The sequence below is a fragment of the Pseudoliparis swirei genome, chromosome 13 (assembly GCF_029220125.1).
Source record: "Pseudoliparis swirei isolate HS2019 ecotype Mariana Trench chromosome 13, NWPU_hadal_v1, whole genome shotgun sequence".
Lineage (NCBI taxonomy): Eukaryota > Metazoa > Chordata > Actinopteri > Perciformes > Liparidae > Pseudoliparis > Pseudoliparis swirei.
The window spans coordinates 12,071,238-12,089,578 of NC_079400.1; the positions used below are offsets into that span (position 1 = coordinate 12,071,238).

The 18,341-nt window shown below is 45.9% G+C and overlaps 1 protein-coding gene across 4 annotated transcripts in view; it reads right to left on the minus strand.

Moving 5' to 3' along the window:
- abcc3 (ATP-binding cassette, sub-family C (CFTR/MRP), member 3) overlaps positions 1-18,341 on the minus strand; it is a 49,769-nt gene that overhangs the window by 1,056 nt on the left and 30,372 nt on the right. The window contains exons 8-30 of one of the 4 annotated variants that reach the window (XM_056429196.1): positions 18,044-18,283; positions 15,691-15,868; positions 15,403-15,564; positions 15,148-15,240; positions 14,838-15,041; positions 12,697-12,843; positions 12,521-12,608; positions 12,043-12,109; positions 11,832-11,958; positions 11,071-11,247; positions 10,774-10,941; positions 10,200-10,383; positions 10,017-10,125; positions 9,576-9,732; positions 8,813-9,020; positions 7,719-8,029; positions 4,373-4,572; positions 3,499-3,625; positions 2,248-2,349; positions 1,713-1,859; positions 1,469-1,627; positions 440-606; positions 170-364 (exon numbers count right to left, since the gene is read on the minus strand). In XM_056429196.1, the coding sequence (XP_056285171.1) occupies positions 170-364; positions 440-606; positions 1,469-1,627; positions 1,713-1,859; positions 2,248-2,349; positions 3,499-3,625; positions 4,373-4,572; positions 7,719-8,029; positions 8,813-9,020; positions 9,576-9,732; positions 10,017-10,125; positions 10,200-10,383; positions 10,774-10,941; positions 11,071-11,247; positions 11,832-11,958; positions 12,043-12,109; positions 12,521-12,608; positions 12,697-12,843; positions 14,838-15,041; positions 15,148-15,240; positions 15,403-15,564; positions 15,691-15,868; positions 18,044-18,283 (3,717 nt within the window). Of the gene's footprint in view, positions 1-169; positions 365-439; positions 607-1,468; positions 1,628-1,712; positions 1,860-2,247; positions 2,350-3,498; positions 3,626-4,372; positions 6,366-6,762; positions 6,983-7,718; positions 8,030-8,812; positions 9,021-9,575; positions 9,733-10,016; positions 10,126-10,199; positions 10,384-10,773; positions 10,942-11,070; positions 11,248-11,831; positions 11,959-12,042; positions 12,110-12,520; positions 12,609-12,696; positions 12,844-14,837; positions 15,042-15,147; positions 15,241-15,402; positions 15,565-15,690; positions 15,869-18,043; positions 18,284-18,341 lie in introns of those variants that run through there. The other 3 variants (XM_056429197.1, XM_056429198.1, XM_056429199.1) reach the window with 3 other exon arrangements.

Consider the following 18,341-nt stretch of genomic DNA (forward strand, 5'->3'; position numbering starts at 1 on the left):
TTGCTCCGGCCTGGTTCTCCAAACCGAAGAAGAACTTCAAACAAGCTCCACCTCCCTCAATCCAGACGACCCGTATCAATGTGTCTGATCTCTACGGGTGACCTTTGTTTTTTGAGTTCGGCCGGAGCCCACATCAGTGCTGTCAAAGCAAGTGTTCTGTGTGTCGGACCTTGTGTAATCCAGGATGGTGTTGAGTCGGTGAGCGATGGTGAACACGGTGCAGTCTTCAAACTGAGTCCGAATGGTAGACTGGATGAGATCGTCCGTCTCCAGGTCCACGGCAGCCGTAGCTTCATCCAGGACGAGGATCCTCGTCTTCCTCAGGAGCGCTCGAGCCAAACACACCAGCTGCCTCTGGCCCACACTGCGGACACAACGGCACATGAAGAGCCCGGCGGACTCAAACCAATCACCCGGTGCAGCGCGTCTCGGAGCCGACCTGAGGTTCTCTCCTCCCTCGGAGCACTCCAGGTCCAGTTTTGCCGGCTGGTTGCTGACAAACTTGTGGAGGTGGGCCTGTTGCAGAGCCCTCCACACTTCTTCATCGCTGTACTTCTCAAAGGGGTCCAGGTTCATCTTCAGTGTGCCGGAGAAGAGGACGGGCTCCTGGGGCAGAGAAGAGAGACAGTCAGGAGACGTTCTGCAACTTCCTTTGTGATTCTGGCGGCTTTTCAGTAGCTTTTAAACAAAAGCATTTACACCACATTATACGTCTGGAAATAGTTGAAAAAACTCATTTTTAAGTTGCCAGAGCTCAAGATGAATGACTGTATTTATCCAACAACCAGTCCAAAACCACACATATTAAATATGTGTTTAAAGAAGCTTGAAGCTCGTCTCTCTTTGGATTAATTTCTCTCTTTCTCCTTTCTGTGCACTGAATATGAAACGAGAGCAGCCGCGTGGTTTCAGTCATTTCATTAGTTCTTCTTAATTCTTTGCTGCTGGTGGATTGACCGCCTGATGATGAGGTCACTCCCAACACAGACACAGTTCCAGGTCGTATCTCAGTTGATTATTTTAATGATTAATCGATTAATCGATAAAAAAAAAAATGTTTTCATATTTTTCAACTTATTTAAAAAAAGGTCCCGGGTACGTCATGGAAAACCTGGAAAAGTCAATTTTTTTTTATGCTATTAACCAGGCCTAGAAAAAAAAAAAAAAAAAAAAAAAATCCAAAATATTTGGAAAAATAATGCAATTTTGTTTCTCATAATTTAATTTAGTATATATATATACTGGAACTGTGAAGTCCCAGTAGAACCACCCCTGTAGTATGGACAGATGGATTGAACTACCAACAGAACCAACACAAGATGGATGTTTTGGCTGAAACTAACTGAGCAATGCTGCTGTCCAGAATGAAGTTCTGTGTTCACGGTGATGAAGAGTAGCGGAAATTACAGATGCCGTCAGAGGTCACCGCCGGGCTTTGAAGTCAAGTCTTTTCCTCCCGGCCGTGTACCTGTGGAATGATGGTGAGTCTGGACCTCAGGTCGTGGAGCCCCAACTCGGATATCTTCAGGCCGTCGATGGTGATCTCTCCGGCTGCAGCTTCCAGCAGTCGGAAGAGGCAGAGCGTCATGGACGACTTGCCGGCCCCGGTGCGGCCCACGATCCCGATCTGTACAGAGACCGACGCCCACAGGGATGAGTGCAACCAGCTGACCCACATGACTGTTGCCTCTTGATCGCCACGCCACCCCCACCTTCTCTCCTCCTTTGACGCTCAGCGTGAGGTTCTTCAGGACCAGATCCAGACCCTCTCGGTACCGGACGCTGTAGTTGTGGAACTCCACGTTCCCCTCCGTGGGCCACTCGGGTGGGGGCTTCTTGTCCTCCACCTCCCACGGGGCCTGTGGACACAAGAGCTGCATTTCTGACGAGGAAAAACTCTGAGCAGCTCAGCGGCCCGTTTGGCTTTGAGCAGAACCGATCTGTTTATCACTCAAAACAACAGCAACAACCCAGGAGCCACCGAGGGCTGCCAAACATTCATTACACACACTAAAGTGTCCACTAACAACTGTAGCAGCTCGAGAAGGAGCACCTACTGTGACGACACCGCCTACAGTGCACATGCTGGTCTCATGCAGCAGACGGGCCCTGTTGGCACCAAGTAACCCGACACCTCTGGGGCTCGTTAAGAGTTTATAGGTCCCGTGCTGCTTGAGAACTTGGCAGCAAGACAGTTTTTTGGAATGTGAGTAAATGCATCACACACACACACACACACACACACACCTCTGTCTTGGTCTCAGAGTACTCCATCACTCTCTCCACTGCCACGATGTTGCTCTCCAGGTCTGAAGTCATTCGCACCATCCAGTTCAGCGACATGGTCACCTGCAAAAACAAAACAGGTGGTGGTGTTCAGGAAATGTCGTCTGAAGAGTTTCAGTTAGTCGGAGACGTGCTTCTGATGTTCACCGTGGGAACCTGAACAGACGGTGGAGCAGCTGAACTCATCGGAGACCCAGAGATGTAATATAAATATACATTGTGATTCAATTAGAACTATATTCGTATATTGAATCAGCTTGAGAGCGAATGTAAATGAGATCACGCAGAGCAGAGATCTAAACAGCTAGACAGAGATGTGCGAGAAAGAGGTAACCAGGAAAGAAGGGAGGCTACAAGAAGATACAAGATGAAAACACTCAAGGTGATGTAGAAATGGTCCCAATAATAAGCTATCCATAAAAGATTATGAGCTCACATAGTCGGCTAAAAAGCTGCAATTGGTGGATAGATGGTTGAAATAGTTAAAGATACAGGACTGTCTCAGAAAATTAGAATATTGTGATGAAGTTCTTTATTTTCTGTAATGCAATTCAAAAAACAAAAATGTCATGCATTCTGGATTCATTACAAATCAACTGAAATATTGCAAGCCTTTTATTCTTTTAATATTGCTGATTATGGCTTACAGCTTAAGAAAACTCAAATATCCTATCTCTAAATATTAGAATATCATGATAAAGTATACTAGTAGGGTATTAAACAAATCACTTGAATTGTCTAATTAACTCGAAACACCTGCAAGGGTTTCCTGAGCCTTGACAAACACTCAGCTGTTATAAATCTTTTTTTTTACTTGGTCTGAGGAAATCTTAAAATTTTATGAGATAGGATTTTAGAGTTTTCTTAAGCTGTAAGCCATAATCAGCAATATTAAAAGAATAAAAGGCTTGCAATATTTCAGTTGATTTGTAATGAATCCAGAATGCATGACATTTGTTTTTTTAATTGCATTACAGAAAATAAAGAACTTTATCACAATATTCTAATTTTCTGAGACAGTCCTGTAGATGAAAGTCTCCTAACTGAGAGAAGCTGCACGATTGATTTTGTGACAAAGGTCTGGTGAGATAGACGCCATGCATTGACCTGACTTACCTCGAACATCCTCGGGTTTCTAAACCTCCTAACCTGCTGTTCTCATAACCTCTGCGCTGCAGATGGATCGTACACCTGTGGCCGGTTGGCTCGTACCTGCAGGGCGTAGGATACCGACAGGCCCACCAGGCCCGGGTTCAGGTTCTCTTTCCCCATCACGGCGAACAGAGCCGCGAACAACACGATGCAGTTCCCGATGAACTCGATCCGCACTCCGAGCCACCTGTGAGACACAGCGGGTGAGAGGTCAGAGGTCACAGCAGGGTGGCGTACGGAGGGAGGACAGTGCAGCGAGTGAAGCCGCGTTCAGCGACTCCATCGTGACACTCTGGTGCATTTGGCCTCCGTGGAACAGCTGGCAGCAGCGGTGTTCCAGGGTTTCCCTTCCCCCCTCAGGGTGGACGTGATGCCGTTTGCTCGTGGACTCGTGCGTTGGAGGAGTGATCAGAGAGCCGGCTGGACGCCAGCAAGTGTGGGAACTCCGCCAGAGAACGCTGGACTCGACAGCACTCGGCCTCACGTGGAATCGATCAGTCGGTTGATAAACGTGCTCAATCAAACAGCCGTCGCATCGAAACGACACTAAATTCAAGATGTCACGTGACTTATCGAGGAACATTTAAAATAAGAGTAATTAGCAGATCTGTCTTTCAACCAGGGGGTTGACGGTTCAATCCCTGCCCTAGTCCATGTGTCCTTGAGCAAGACACTTAACCTGAGTTGCTCCCTGTAGCTGTGTCTGCGGTGTATGAATGTCACATGGTTCTACGTCGCTTTGGATAAAGAGCTCCAGCTAAATGAAATGTAACGACATCAATTCAAAAATGGGTTCTGCAAAGGTAAAATACCAACTCTGCCGGGAGTTTTTTTATCAAAGCTTATCCTATGTCGTCTGTTTAATCCTCATAAACTTCCACGTGGAAATGGAAACATTTGCGTTTTTATCTATATATACGAGACCCTCGCTTACCTGTTGGACACGATACCCGGGTAGTAACTCTTCTGGTTCTCGTCCACGTTCATGTCGCTCATCACGACGAAGGCGGCGTGCCGGCCGTAGGCTCGGATGACGCTGCTGCCGGTGACCGTCTCGGAGAAATGGGAGTAAATGGGCGAGCGGCTGACCGACTCCAGGCGCTTGAGCTGCCGAGACGTGGCCACATAAAATCTCTACGGAGGAACAAACGCCACGTTACGACTGAACAGAGCCGTCGCAGGGGCTCAAAAAACACAATGGTGATGCACACAGACAAGCCAACGCGCACACACACACACACACACTCGCACAGAGGAAGCCTGTGTGAGCAAAACACGTGCAGCGGTTCCAGTTTAGAGGGTGTTCTGGGCATGATGCCAGCTGAGGTCACATGCAATCTCTGGTCTGCAGCTTCACGGACCAATCACGTGAGAGATCACCTGTTGCATGGTAACTCGGTACAGGATGTACAATGGGTCCAACTGCAGGTGTTTTTGTTTCGTCGTCACACGTGATTTTTTTAAATAATACATTCGTGATCTAAGAACAAAATACAATAACTTTGTAATTTTGAAAAGCTTGGTGCTTCATCAGATTTTGTGCAGAGAGCGTTTTTGTGGCTTTCATTTGCGGAATTTCGACATGTATGATTGAAGCAGAAGATATTAGGGACAAAAGAGGCAGCAAAGACATGAGGGCCATGCAGGATGGATGGATTGCCATGACAACGCCACAGGAACAGTATGAGCGTGTTAGTACAGCTGGTTGAGGTCCGGTTACGGGAAACACACACAGACCAGAACAAGCACCTGTGAATTTCCCCTCTAGAATAAGCTTAGTGACCTCTTGTACACTGTTCCTACTTGTGACGAGTTAATTACAGATTATAAGTGTGTTAGTATGAAGTTATGTTTGCTTTAAAGATTTATTGACTATCTTTTTCCTGATCCTTTAGAGCAGCAGAGGCCAGCAGAGATGTCCTGGCTTGTATTCCCTGGTGTGGGTCAAGCTCAAACCGCCACTGGTAGTAGCAATACACTCTTTCTGATGAAAATGTTAAGTCTAAAGCCAAAGCTGAGGTAACCCCGGTGACGTCATCGAGGTTATTTCATTTCGTTTTTCAAAGTCTGGAAAAAGCTCCCTGCAGACCCCCACAGAAAACATTCGGCAACTGTCTTCACAGGCTGATAAGTCATCCTCGTGACGAGTGAACTACAATCAACCAATGGATGGATGTGTCTTTAACAGGCGGTGATAGCGGGAACACGCCATGCTGTGTCCTCTTCAGGTACAGGAGTGTGTTTCCATCACGAGACACGGTGCCGTCACATGTAAAATGTCCATGAATTAGTACGGAAGCCCTGAAGGAAAGTGAGAAGAACAACTTCTGGTCCATTTTGTCTGATCGAGTGTTTTTGACTTTACAACAGGGGGAGGAGCTTTATTTTGTATTTAAAATCATAATAGTTTAGTGTTTGTTGTTGTAATACTCACATTGTCCACACGAGGATGAAGTGCAACACTCCATGATGGAGACAGGACTTTCTAAGCCTTCGTGTGAGATTTAATTTACGTGATCTTGTAAATTAAGAGATGCTCAACAAAAAAAAGTAAAAGTTATTCACCAGACAAAACTGTTTCACTGTTTTACGGATGGAAAAAGAAAAACAAGAAAACAAGAGAAGAAGCTATTTAGATCAGACTTAGACAATACATCACCAGAATAGTTGTTCACTCACTTTCCGCTCAGGGTTTTCCTTATTAATATTTACACAAACGACATCACTACTGCAGACTTCGAAACTAAGCAAACCAACATCAACAGCTGCTGTTTAGACACTGAGATGCTCCTGCGGCAGCAACGACCTCATCGAGCCTCAGAGGGCCGACGGCAGAGCGGGATGGAGAGAAACACGGGATGGACGACACAGGAAGCACAGACACGTCGAACCAACGGTGGGGGGGGCTTCCTTCTGTCGGCCCGCGGCTGAGAAGCAGAGCAGCAGTAAGGCTCAGTTCTGAACTACAACCAGTGGGATTATCTTGGCCTCCATTTGAATGCAAATGTAATATAAATGAATTTAAAATGTGCGTGTAGACGACTGGTGCTGCTGACGAGTCTTTAAAACTACGCTGAATGCCTCCAGCACTAAAACAGCTCTGACGTCTCAACCACATTCTCTCTCTCTCTCTCTCTCTCTCTCTCTCTCTCTCTCTCTCTCTCTCTCTCTCTCTCTCTCTCTCTCTCTCTCATGCATGTTGTATGAACGAGCGGACTCGTTTCCTATTTACCTGAACCCACCAATAGAACAGCGTTAATGGGGCTATGACTATGAGGAACATTGGGGTGAGAGCAGAGCATACGAGCAGCATTCAGTGTGTACCAGAAAGTGCGCATCCATATGTCAATATTGTCTGGGATGTGGGAGTCTATTGTGTCCACGTCTTTACTGAAGCGGTTCAGTATGCGCCCAGTGGGGGTGCTCTCGAAGAAGGCCTGCGGAGCTCGCAGGACCCCCTGGAGCATGTCGTGGTGCGTGAGCTTGGCCACCCGCAGCATACAGTAGGCCCGGCACAACAGGCAGTTAGCCAACAACAGCGCACCTGCAAGGGGGGGTGGGGGTCAAGTGTGACAACACAACAACACCTGCGTTAAATGGATTAGGACCTGTTCCTAATGAAAAAACATCCCTTCTTGTGCAGCTCCCTAAAGGTAGAGGAGGGGCGGGGCTTCTCCTTTGACCACCATATGCCTCTTGACGTGTGACTTCACATGGTGACTCTGTACAGCTGCGCTGCTTCAATATAAACCGTGCGTGACACAGTGGTTTTAAAGCGAACACTCGTATTAGAATATTATGAGGAAGATGTTGTTGTAAGATGCACAGATACTCACACACAAACTACCTTCATCTGACCAGACAACATCTCTGCTACTTTACAACAACGTTACCATTTAAACTGGGAACTCATGCTCCATGTTTTTACTTTAGCTAAATAAATAAAAAGACTTCACGATCCCATGATGACAAAAATAAATCCAGACACTGCTGGCCCCCAGTAAAGACCCATTATATGAAGTGGCTCCAGTTGCAATAACACTGGTCCACCACTAGATGGAGGTCATGAACCAATAAAGGCTGTTCATCTTGTTGGAGTGTGTGGAAGCAGAGACTCATCACTGACAACATCACAGGCCACAGGAGGGACAGAGGCATTGGGAAGGTTAATAAAGCTGCTGCTCCAACATGCATGCGGAAAAATTTTAAATAAAAAAAAAGAGAAGGAGGAGGAGGAGAGGCTCATCTGGCACACAAGCAACATTTTCCCGCTCGAGTACCTGCACAAAGATGTATACGAAAGCCAGCGGCGCTATGACAACGGCAAAGATGGGCGTGCTGGAAACGATAACTATCATGTTGGAGAGAGAGGCAAAGAAGGTGGCCAGGAACATGAGCACGGTGGACGGCAGAGCCTCGTCGATGATGTAGATGTCCTTGGAGAAGCGGTTGATGATGCGTCCTAGAGGCGTGGTGTCAAAGAAAGACTGGGGCGTTTGAAATGTGTTGGTGAGCAGGTTAAAGTGCAGCTTCCGCGCCGCGCCGATGCTCCCCATGGCGAGTGTGAAGGAGCAGATCAGGACCAGGAAACCTGGGATGGGGTTGAATGGAGGGGTGGGAAAAGGTATTGGGGAGGGAAAGTTGGTTTTTTTACTGCGGCATGAGAAAGGAATGGAATTACTGGCAGACGCAGTCACGTCTGTCAACTACACATCCGCAGCCACTTGAATGTCCTCCAGCCCGGCTTGTTGCAGAGGAAAAAAGATCAAATAAAAACGTTTAACTGGCTGCAAGACAAAAAATACATTCGGTTTGTTTCAACGCAGTCCATAACGAGATGCTGATGAGGGTGGAAGAGGCATTTGGCACCACGGAGTTAAAGCAGCTGTACGGCCATCGCACCTGGACACACAATGGTGGCGTCTCCCCAACACGATGATGCAAACTCGTATAAATGTAGAAATGTATACGGGAGCAGGGAACTGGGGTACAATGTACAGGATGTGGGAGTGTCTGTGTGTGTAGCTATGTAGGAACAGAAATAATGAATACTAATTATATGAAATGCATCCAAATCCATATTTTTCTTTTTGCCTTCTAATCTTTACTTTTAAATCAAAAGAAGTTGCCTTTGCATCTGTCAGTGTGTCCTAAACGTCTACATATACATGCACAAATTGGTAAATAACAGAGGCAAAAAAACAGATGGTGGATTAATTCAATATATAAATCGATTAGATAATGAAGGCACTCCTGTGATGAGCATTTAAAGACATAAAAACCCTCCCACACAGGACTAAAAGGCATAAACATGACTTTAAGATGACTTTGTGCTTCCTATGATGCTCATTGTGACCCCTCGAGTGTTTCTTACCTTGTGCAATGCCCAGCGACGCGTACACCCCCACCCGCATGTGAATATTCTCCTGGGTCTGATTCGTCAGCGCGTCATTGGTCCACTGGCTGAGCCAGATGTTTCCTCCGATGGCCGCTGCGCTCTGGCAGCCGTACAGGAAGCAGATGAACACCGACAGCAGGAGCCCCACCGCCTTGGCGTACTCCAGGAACACCTTTGTTTTCACCTGGGGGGGGGGGGGGGGGCGGTGAGTCGAGGTTGGCTCAGATCGATGACAAAGGTTTTAAAATGACAATGATTGGTGAGCGGTCACCGATGGAAACAGCCTCGTGCCCTTATAGATATGTTTATCATGGCATTTGTTGATTTCTAAACATAAGGGTTTGTAATAACAACAATGTGATGATGCAACATTATATCTGTGGAGAGGATTTGAGGATATGATGACTAAGATTCAGGAGAAACTGAATTTGTAAATGAGCTACTTTTATGCTTACTTTGATCTGAGATCATCTTCAGAAGCAATGCAGGCAGGTAGATGTGATTTGATCCGTTTACAGCCGGATGAGTCTATGATCGGAAATGATTACTCAGGAAATATTATCCACGCAAGTATTGGGAATATTTCTCACGAGCTCATTCCTCCACAGCTTGGCATTTGAATGAGATCTGTCTTTTCAGGTCTTTTCTAGTCTCTTGGTGTATTGCTCTTAAATTGAAAAGCTGCCGGCCTCAGCAAAAGGTCCATCTGTACGTCTGTAACAACCGAAGCGGCACTGACCCTGCCGGTTTCCGCCGTCTCCGCCTGGATGAGTTTCTGCATCTCGTGCGGCACCTTCTTCTCCTGCTGGTCGGAGTGTTTCCTCTGGCTGCAGCCGTGTCTCCTCACCGAGCGGCCTTTAGGGTTCTCTCCGTCCACCGAGATGCTGCTGATCTGCCTGCGAAAGGGAGCAAAGATGACCTCCATGTGACGGCCACCATTAAGCACCTCACGACCGGACCGTCAGCTGCAGTTTGCCTTCCATGTCTGGTCAAAATGTCGTCATTTCATCCCATTACGACATTTCATACGGACACAACACACGGTGACCTTTACCAGAAAAACATTCAAGAGCGCCTGTAGGACCAAATAATATCCGCCAGTCGCAGTTCAACTGTCATTTATTCACAGATCTCATTCAATGTATGAAAATAATATGTATCCTTGTCGGTTGTTGATTACCTTCTGAAGTTCCTCTTGGCCTTGTTGATCACCGGCTCATTGTCCACTATGTCCGTGTGGTTGCTCAGGGCGTCTTCGTCGAACAGTTCCTCTTCTTCAATCAACTCCTCTGTGGAAAGCATCGTCAGCAGTGTGTTACGGAGCTTCTTCTTTTCAACCATTACATGTGATGTGATGCTCTACCAGTGGCCTCTTCCTCCTCCACGATGTCCTCCAGGGCGTAGTTCCTGAGGAACTCCGCGAAGGCTCCGTTCTGTTTGAGCAGCTCCTGGTAGGAGCCCATCTCCGACACCCGGCCCTCCACCATCACCATGATGTTGTCCACCTGAGGCAGGAAGCTGATGCCATGTGTCACTAGAATACGTGTCTGTCAAACAACAAAAGGAACATCGGTTGTTGCTTTTTCTTTGATGTGACTACACACATCACAGACAAACGGAGACACACCTTCTTATAACAAGGTCACTTTAATTATGTATTCAATGATAATATTTGCACTTTACCAGCAGACCGCAGTCAAACCGGCTCTTAATCAGAAGCCTGGGTCATAAAACTGATAAAAGATGCCATTTCCTCTGATAAAGAAAGACACGCACGACTTCCTCTCTTGAAACGAGAGTCATGACACGAACGATTCGGTAAATTGTAGGTCATTCACCTCTGCAGTATTGTTAACATGGGATTTTTATATCAAAAATTGATGAAAGAAGAAGAAAACAAGACGACGACGATGAGACCCCGGGTGTAGACTCCTCACCTTGCCCTTCAGCACCCCCTCTGGACCGATGAGGTTGTCAAAGATGTGTTTGGCCACGTGGGCGTCTACGGCCGACAGCGGGTCATCCAGGAGGTAGATGTCAGTGTCGCTGTACAGGGCTCGGGCCAGACTGACCCTCTGTCTCTGCCCACCGGAGAGGTTGATGCCCTGCGGGGTCGAGACACATCAATGTATTTCCAGTGGTATAATGTATACAAGAAAGAAGAAGAAGAAGAAGAAGCCAAAGCCGGCGTCTGAGAACAGAAACAAAACATTTTCTGCCTCTTTTTTTGGTACCTTCTCGCCTATTTCAGTCATATCTCCTCCAGGCAGCACTTCCAGGTCAGGCGTGAGGGCGCAGGCCTCCAGCACGCAGCAGTACTTCTGCTCATCGTAGGGTTTCCCAAACAGGATGTTGTCCCGCAGGGTGGCGTTCTGTATCCAGGCCTGCTGGGGTACGTATGCCACTGATCCCTGAGGAGAGGCCCACCAGCTGCTATTAGCAACCGGTCAGAATACATCTATATACAAACAGATGTATTGTATTTACATTTATACGAACCATTATAAGTGAGAACATTTTGTATTTAAACTAACAATGGGGATTTCAAAGCATACAGTATAAACCTTAAATGACACAAATGAATGAGCGACAATGGTTTTGATTAAAAGAAAAAACATCTGTGCCTTTCAGTTACGGTGCGTTCACTTGCAGTGCGGAAAAATTGTGTGAGAGCGTATGGAGCGACAACAGGGGCTAGTCGGTTAGCATCGCGTGCTACAGGTTACTCCTACCCCTCTGGAGCTACAACAGGGGCTAGCCGGTTAGCATAGCTCATTTCAGTAGAAATCTTGGCAACACAACACCGGATGTCTTTGACCTCAGGTCAACTACGTGACCTTTACACATCCCGCGATAATGTAGAGTAATTCTGACCAGACCGTAAACATTGCACCTTCAATGTGCACACATTGATTTGTGAAGCTTTAAAAAAGGAGATCAATCAACCCACTTTACTTGCAGATTTGTTTTTACGGAGAATGAAAAGCAGTCCTACCCGAGTAGAAACCTCTCCCTCCAGCTTCTCCACTTCACCGAGCAGCGCTGAGATCAGAGAGGACTTCCCACAGCCCACGTGGCCCACCACGGCCAGCAGGGAGCCCTGCGGCACCATCACGTTGATACTGCGAACACACAGCGCTCACATGTTTGTGTTCCACGTACGACAACAGAGAAAACATGCGATGGTGTCGCTTTCCGTGACCTACTTGTGCAGAACAGGAGGATCTTCTTTTGCCCAGGTGAACTTCCCGTTGACGACCGTCACGGAAAACTCTGTCGGGAAAGAAAAGTCGTGAATTTCTTTTCGGGTGTGGTCCGACTGAAGTGGATTCTTTTCAAGCATCGAGTCGTTCACAAGCTCTTCAGGCTCTGAGTCACTGGCGGAGTGGGTTTGTAAGTGGGAAGCAGTGAGTCTCAAGCGGTGCTCACAAGCCTGGTATCTAAGAGCCGGAGGTCACAAGGAGGAAGGACGACACACAATGACAGTGCACATCTTGCAACCATTAAAGTGTGTTAAAGCAGATGCAATGACAAATGAAATAGTTTTAGTTTAGTCTCTCGTATTAACGACTTTTTCAGAAATGCAAAAAAAGAAGAAGAAAGAAAGAACTCTGCTTGAAGCCAAAGTGGGAGAAGGAAAATGAAAAACCGTAAATCAAAAGGAGGAGACGTGTCTAATGTCACCTGAGGCCGTGTTGTTTCTGTCCACTGAACTCGGGTCCAACTCATCGTGACTCAGGAAACGTTGGATTCTGTTCAGCGAGACGCTGGCCTGCGACGCAGATCACAAACACACTCAATGAAAACCCAGAGCGAGGAAGAGGAGAAGAGAACGAGAACAGAGGGGAGAGCGTGGCTACCTGCACGAGGCTGCTGATGACCTGGGGCAGCATGGTGAGAGGAAACCTGAGGATGTTGAAGAGCGAGAGCGACACGAAGGCCCGCTCCGCGTCCAGGATGTTGTTCTCGTCCACGGTCACGAACACGGCGAACGTCGTCAGGGCAACCTGGGAACACATCGGCAAAACAGGCCGCTTAGCGGCCGAGCTCCATCGGTTTGCCGTCGACACGCCACACACACACGCACGCACACTTTAAGCAGAGTCAAATGGTGACTCAGCAGCAGTGACCTCATTAGAGGCAGATGTTGACATTCAACACATTACAGAGTTTATCTGACACACACACACACACGCCGGCTTTCCACTGGTAAAGTGTCCATTTATCTGATAAATAAACCGTCCATGACCACAAGATCAATCAGCTCCAAGAGCATCCCCCCGGTGGTCATGGCAGAGACGCAGACGTTTCTCATGGTGGTTATGATTGGGGTCAGTAAACAGGCTGATGAGAAGCTCCACCGCTGTGTCCAGCTCGGCTTTGCAATAATTAAATAAACGAGTTAAATTTGACGTTTTTAATAATAATAATGAATTTCATTTTTATCGCACTCTTCCTTCAAAGAATCTCAGAGTGCCACACATATAGTAAAAACAAATAAAACCGATTAAAACATAGTTAAAGCAACCCATAAAAAATAAAAAAAATAAGAATGTAATAGCTGACAATAAATTAACTCAAGGTAAAAAATGCCTTCCTGAATAAAAAGGTTTTTAGGAGAACAGAACAGCCTTTCTATCACGGGCAAACCAACAAATAAAGATTCTGGACATCATATCGATGCTTTTATTTCAAACAGATTATACTATCGCTCTTTTTGCTGCTCATCCGAAGCTGTCAATTGAAAACATTTGTACTTATTCGGGACTGTGCTGTGCTACCGTTAACCCAAATAACGGAGAGAGAGAGAGATAGTATTTTTTATTCCAGCTCATCTTCATCGGCTCCCAGTCTTTAACTCTACTTTATGAGCAAAAGAACGTTAGCAGCACATAGTGTTTTAAACAATTCTCCAAAATGATGTGATATCCTACCAAGAACGATAAGAGGGTATCTGTATCGGGTAACAGCTGAAAGCCTATACATTTAATTGACTTAAATTAATGTCATTATTATTAATCCTTCACTTTTTGTGTATTTTCTCTTCTTTAAATGTGTTTTCATTGTAAGCACATTTGAGTTGTAGTGGATTTTATGTAAAAAAGGAAGTCTTATGTCTTAAATGAATGCATACAGAACAAACACTCTTGAGTCTTTCTGAACCTTTTCAGCACCTTGAGCTACATCTTGTAGAAGTGTCCTAAAGTAAATAAGACGTCTTAATTTATCCTTTTTACGAGGTCATGTCCTGGAAATGTTGCAATGTAACACTATACTGTTATACATTGTACGTTGTCTATCGACTGCACCGTGAGGCCTACATTTAGTCCCTAAATCTTCTGCACTTGTTCTGCACAGCCCATGTTGCATTCAAATGCAGACTTAAGTGAAGGTTTTGGAAGCTTTGGGCGATGATGACCCTTCACAGATGGTCCGAGCTGATCTCGAGGCATGATATACGTATAAACATCTATATAAGGAGATGAATAAGAGGCTGATAGTGTGAAGGCCTTGAGTGGTATACTGCTGCTGTTCTACTGGTACATCACCCATTAACAAGCACCACCTGTAAACCGATTCTCACTGATGCATGCTTATGAACGGCATTATTTAGGAAATGTAAAAAAAGAATAACTAAATAAATACAAAATATGACTTTGTTTTGGCAGGTAATATAATATATAAACAAATGAGCTCCTAACTAGTTTCAAATAAAGCTCCTTGGTAATGTCTGACTTCAGACGAGGCTACACTTTGTGTTCATGTCAAACATGAGTTTTAGTCTTCTGTAGACTGCCTGGAGGCAACAAGTCTTCCTCTAACGAGCCCTAATTGGGAAACAACAGCACAGATTATCATGTTGTCATCTTCAGAAAATACCAACGATGAAGACGTTTTTGCCGACACTTGTAAAAAGCCTGTTCAAGACCACGTGCTCATCATGACGTTCAGCTTACGCCTAATTCCTGCCCACTTTCAGACATCTGGACTGAGCCCCTACCATGAAGGGGGCACTGGTCCAGGCCATGGTGGACAGAGCGCCCAGGTAGGCGGTCTTGCGCATCACGTTGAGCTCCTTCTCCCGAATGGCGAGGACTTTTTCTTTGAAGGAGTTCTCCCAGGCGTACAGCTTCAGGACTTTGATGCCGTTCAGGATCTCGTTCATTAGCTTGATACGAGAGTCCTTGTACTGCATCTGCTCCACCTGGGGGGAGGGGGCGAAGACGATGAGGCAAACGGTTCTTGATCTGGGAAGTCGTAGACTAACCCAAGAAAAAGAGAGAAGCTGGACACGGGTGGACGACTCATACCTGGTAGGCTCGCGTCTTCATGGCGATGACGGCATTAAAGGGGATCAGCATGATCATGACAGCCAGCCCGGCCAAAACCGACGGGCCGAGGTTCTGTAAAATACCACAGAGTCAGTGAATCGCTGCTAAATTGAATACAAAATAAATGCAAAGATGAAGCGAAGGTCATACGGCTTTACAATAAATACGCGTGCACGTAAACAAAACTGTGGAGGGGGAATGCCGAGTCGTGTCCACCTCCATCTGCTCACGTACCTGCCACAGGAAATATAGCGCCACCATAATCTGAAGAGGGGCGGACCACAGCAGGTTGAGGAAGGTGGTGAGGTCCATGAACCTCTGTGTGTCCACCGACATCAGGTTGACGACCTCTCCGACCGTAGAGGAGCGCTTGGCAGCGTTGGTTATCACCAGCGCCTGCAGAACAACGATGTGGGGGGAGGCGACACACAACTGTACTGATCACTCTCAAGTAAACATATGTTCTGTGAAGCGTACTGTATCTCCTGCGTGCCAACTGAGACGTTCAGAGTGGCCACGTACCTTCCTGTAGATAGCTCCGATGACGGCCGTGCGTATATTCATGCCGGTGACGAAACAGTACTGGAATTGACGGTGCAGGATGAGGGTCTGCAGGATGGCCGTGAAGAACATGAGGAAGGCCAGCGAGTAACCCCACCAATTGGGAGCGCCCTTCTGCTTTGTGAACGAGATCAGCATCCTTTAAGAGTGATGGGGGGGGGCACATAGGTTTAGATCACAACAATGGACTTATCCGTAAAGAGCCGAGATACACTACTCTCGACACACACACTGCAGCAAGAGTTACACAAAAACAACTCCAGAAATAGATCCCAGATGTACAACCTCCATGTAACCTTGCAGCGAGATCTTCAAATATGACTTCTGAGACACTGTCTGGCATTGGAAGTGCAGATACCCCCAAAACCACTTTAAAATTTAAGCCATCCATTAACTAGACCTTGTAACTGGTCCCAGATTAATTATTGACAATGTTTCGCATTAGCAGAGACTTTAACAGCCGGGTTGCCACCGTGCCGTGAGAGGACCATTACACCTCCGTTTGCTCTCACACGAACCTTATCTCATCTGTGGCTCGTCTGAAACCAGGCTGATAGTTATCAATGTCAAATGTGTTATGTATTTGCATCCCCCATCTGCGAGCGTGTGACAGTGAACTAGTCATGAATCGCAATCTAATATCATCTGTGGCTAAAAGTCTCAGAGGGAATCAAACCTGTGCAAATAGACCGGTCTTTGTTAGCCTTTACCTGAAATAATCATTTATATTTTTAGTACTACATGTATTTTACTTGATCGTCGGCTCTTTCTCGTACAGATTGAGTCGTCAGCTGACCACTGATCCCCCGCAACATGTACTTACAAAGGAACTTACGGTTTACTTAAAATGTTTGTTTAAAAAAAATAAAAAGATACTGAAGCATTAATGACAATGTTGCTTTTTTTGCTCTGATCTGTCTGAACTTTGACGTATTTTACAACATTCTGACCATGGAGGACTTAATCCTCTACAATGTGTCCAACACAATTCAACTCGGATTACAGGTTTAATTTTTGCTCCCGTAGTAAAATCACAAGAACTGTTCATCCTAGCACCTTTCTTGTTCATATTACCACCTTCTGTATAGTGTTTTCTTTATATATTTTTTCTTTCTCATTATTGTGTTATTTCTAAACTGTTGACTCTGAGAACCCTGCACTAGATTTCCAACGGGTCTGGACTGTTGGTCTAGGCACACCTGGCAAATAAAACCTTGATTCCTTAGATGTGTAAGTAGAAGGACCTCCGAGTCTTAAACAAGGGAGGACATAAAGCTTTACTTTCTCTTTTCTTAATTTTTACCTTATGTTGTTTTCAAATTTAAAAAGGCCATCATGATCAAAACAGAGCGACATTAATCAGAGAATGAGTGTATAATAGTGATATAATATCAAAAAGAGTTCTGTGAATTAAAATGATCTGACAGATCAAGGAGAATTTGACACTATAATTAGACTAAATGTGGGCTCATTCAACCACACAACAATAAAGACCGAAGCAAAATACATACAGGGAACCTGCGTGGTCATCCATTCCGGATACCGTATTTCTTATCTCTGTGTAGAGATACGGCTTCCATAACTAAATTCCCACCCTTTACTTTGGTTTATTTAATAAGGGGCCGTGCACATTTCTAAAAACATTTCTGTAAATGTGCCCCCCCGCAGAACGAAATTTTCGGATATCAGTCAGTCGCGCGCAATTCCAGGATACTTTATTTTCATTGGTTGCTGGATTAAATCTTACCCAGATACAACAGATACGGGGTTTTTTCTGATTGGCTATTGTGTAGCCCATTTCTTTTTTTTGATTGGCTGATAAGTGGCTCCTCACAGCAGAACTCCAGGGGAGCGCTTGATTACTCCATGGTGAGGGCAGCGCGGCCAGCTCATGTTTGCGCGCTGCGGCACATTAAAACATTAAATAGCCGAGAGTTGTTTTTCAGCGTGAGAAATACGATGTGTGGCGGGAGTGCGTGACTTAAGACCGAAATGCGTGAGTCTCACGCTCAATGCGTGACACTAGAGAGCCCTGCATATACAATGTACGGACGCCCTGGTCCTTTAGACGGTTCAATTAAACATACTGTATATATTACATTATTTTGCATCCTGAACAAGGACACTGTGCAGTTTAAAAAAAGACAGCTGCCATATTACGGCTGATGCAAACCAGCATGCAAAAACATGCACACGGCATTCAAAAAGACGTCACGAAATTAGTTTCCGGGAACTACGAAACAACGGAAGCTTATTGATGTTCCAAACTTGCAAATATGGTGTGGCAAAAGGAACATTTAACCTCGCCCTCTACCTGAGCAGCTGAGGGTTGACGAAGGTGATGACATCCTGCAGCAGCTTGTAGGCCGAGCCGATCAGGAAGTACGGTCCAAAGGCTTTGATGAGGGCGCGTAGAAAAGACGGCTGGCGGGACGCGGCCTTCTGATTGGACAGAAGCACCTCGACTTCCTCCGGGCTGCTTTCTCCTTCCATGTTTTTGGTGGTGGGCGGCGGGGGCTTGGAGTACACAGCCTGGCTGGACAGATTCTCTTCACTGTGGGAATTTTTGGAAGTTTATTGGTTAGAAAACAGACAGAAAAAACGAAGGAAAT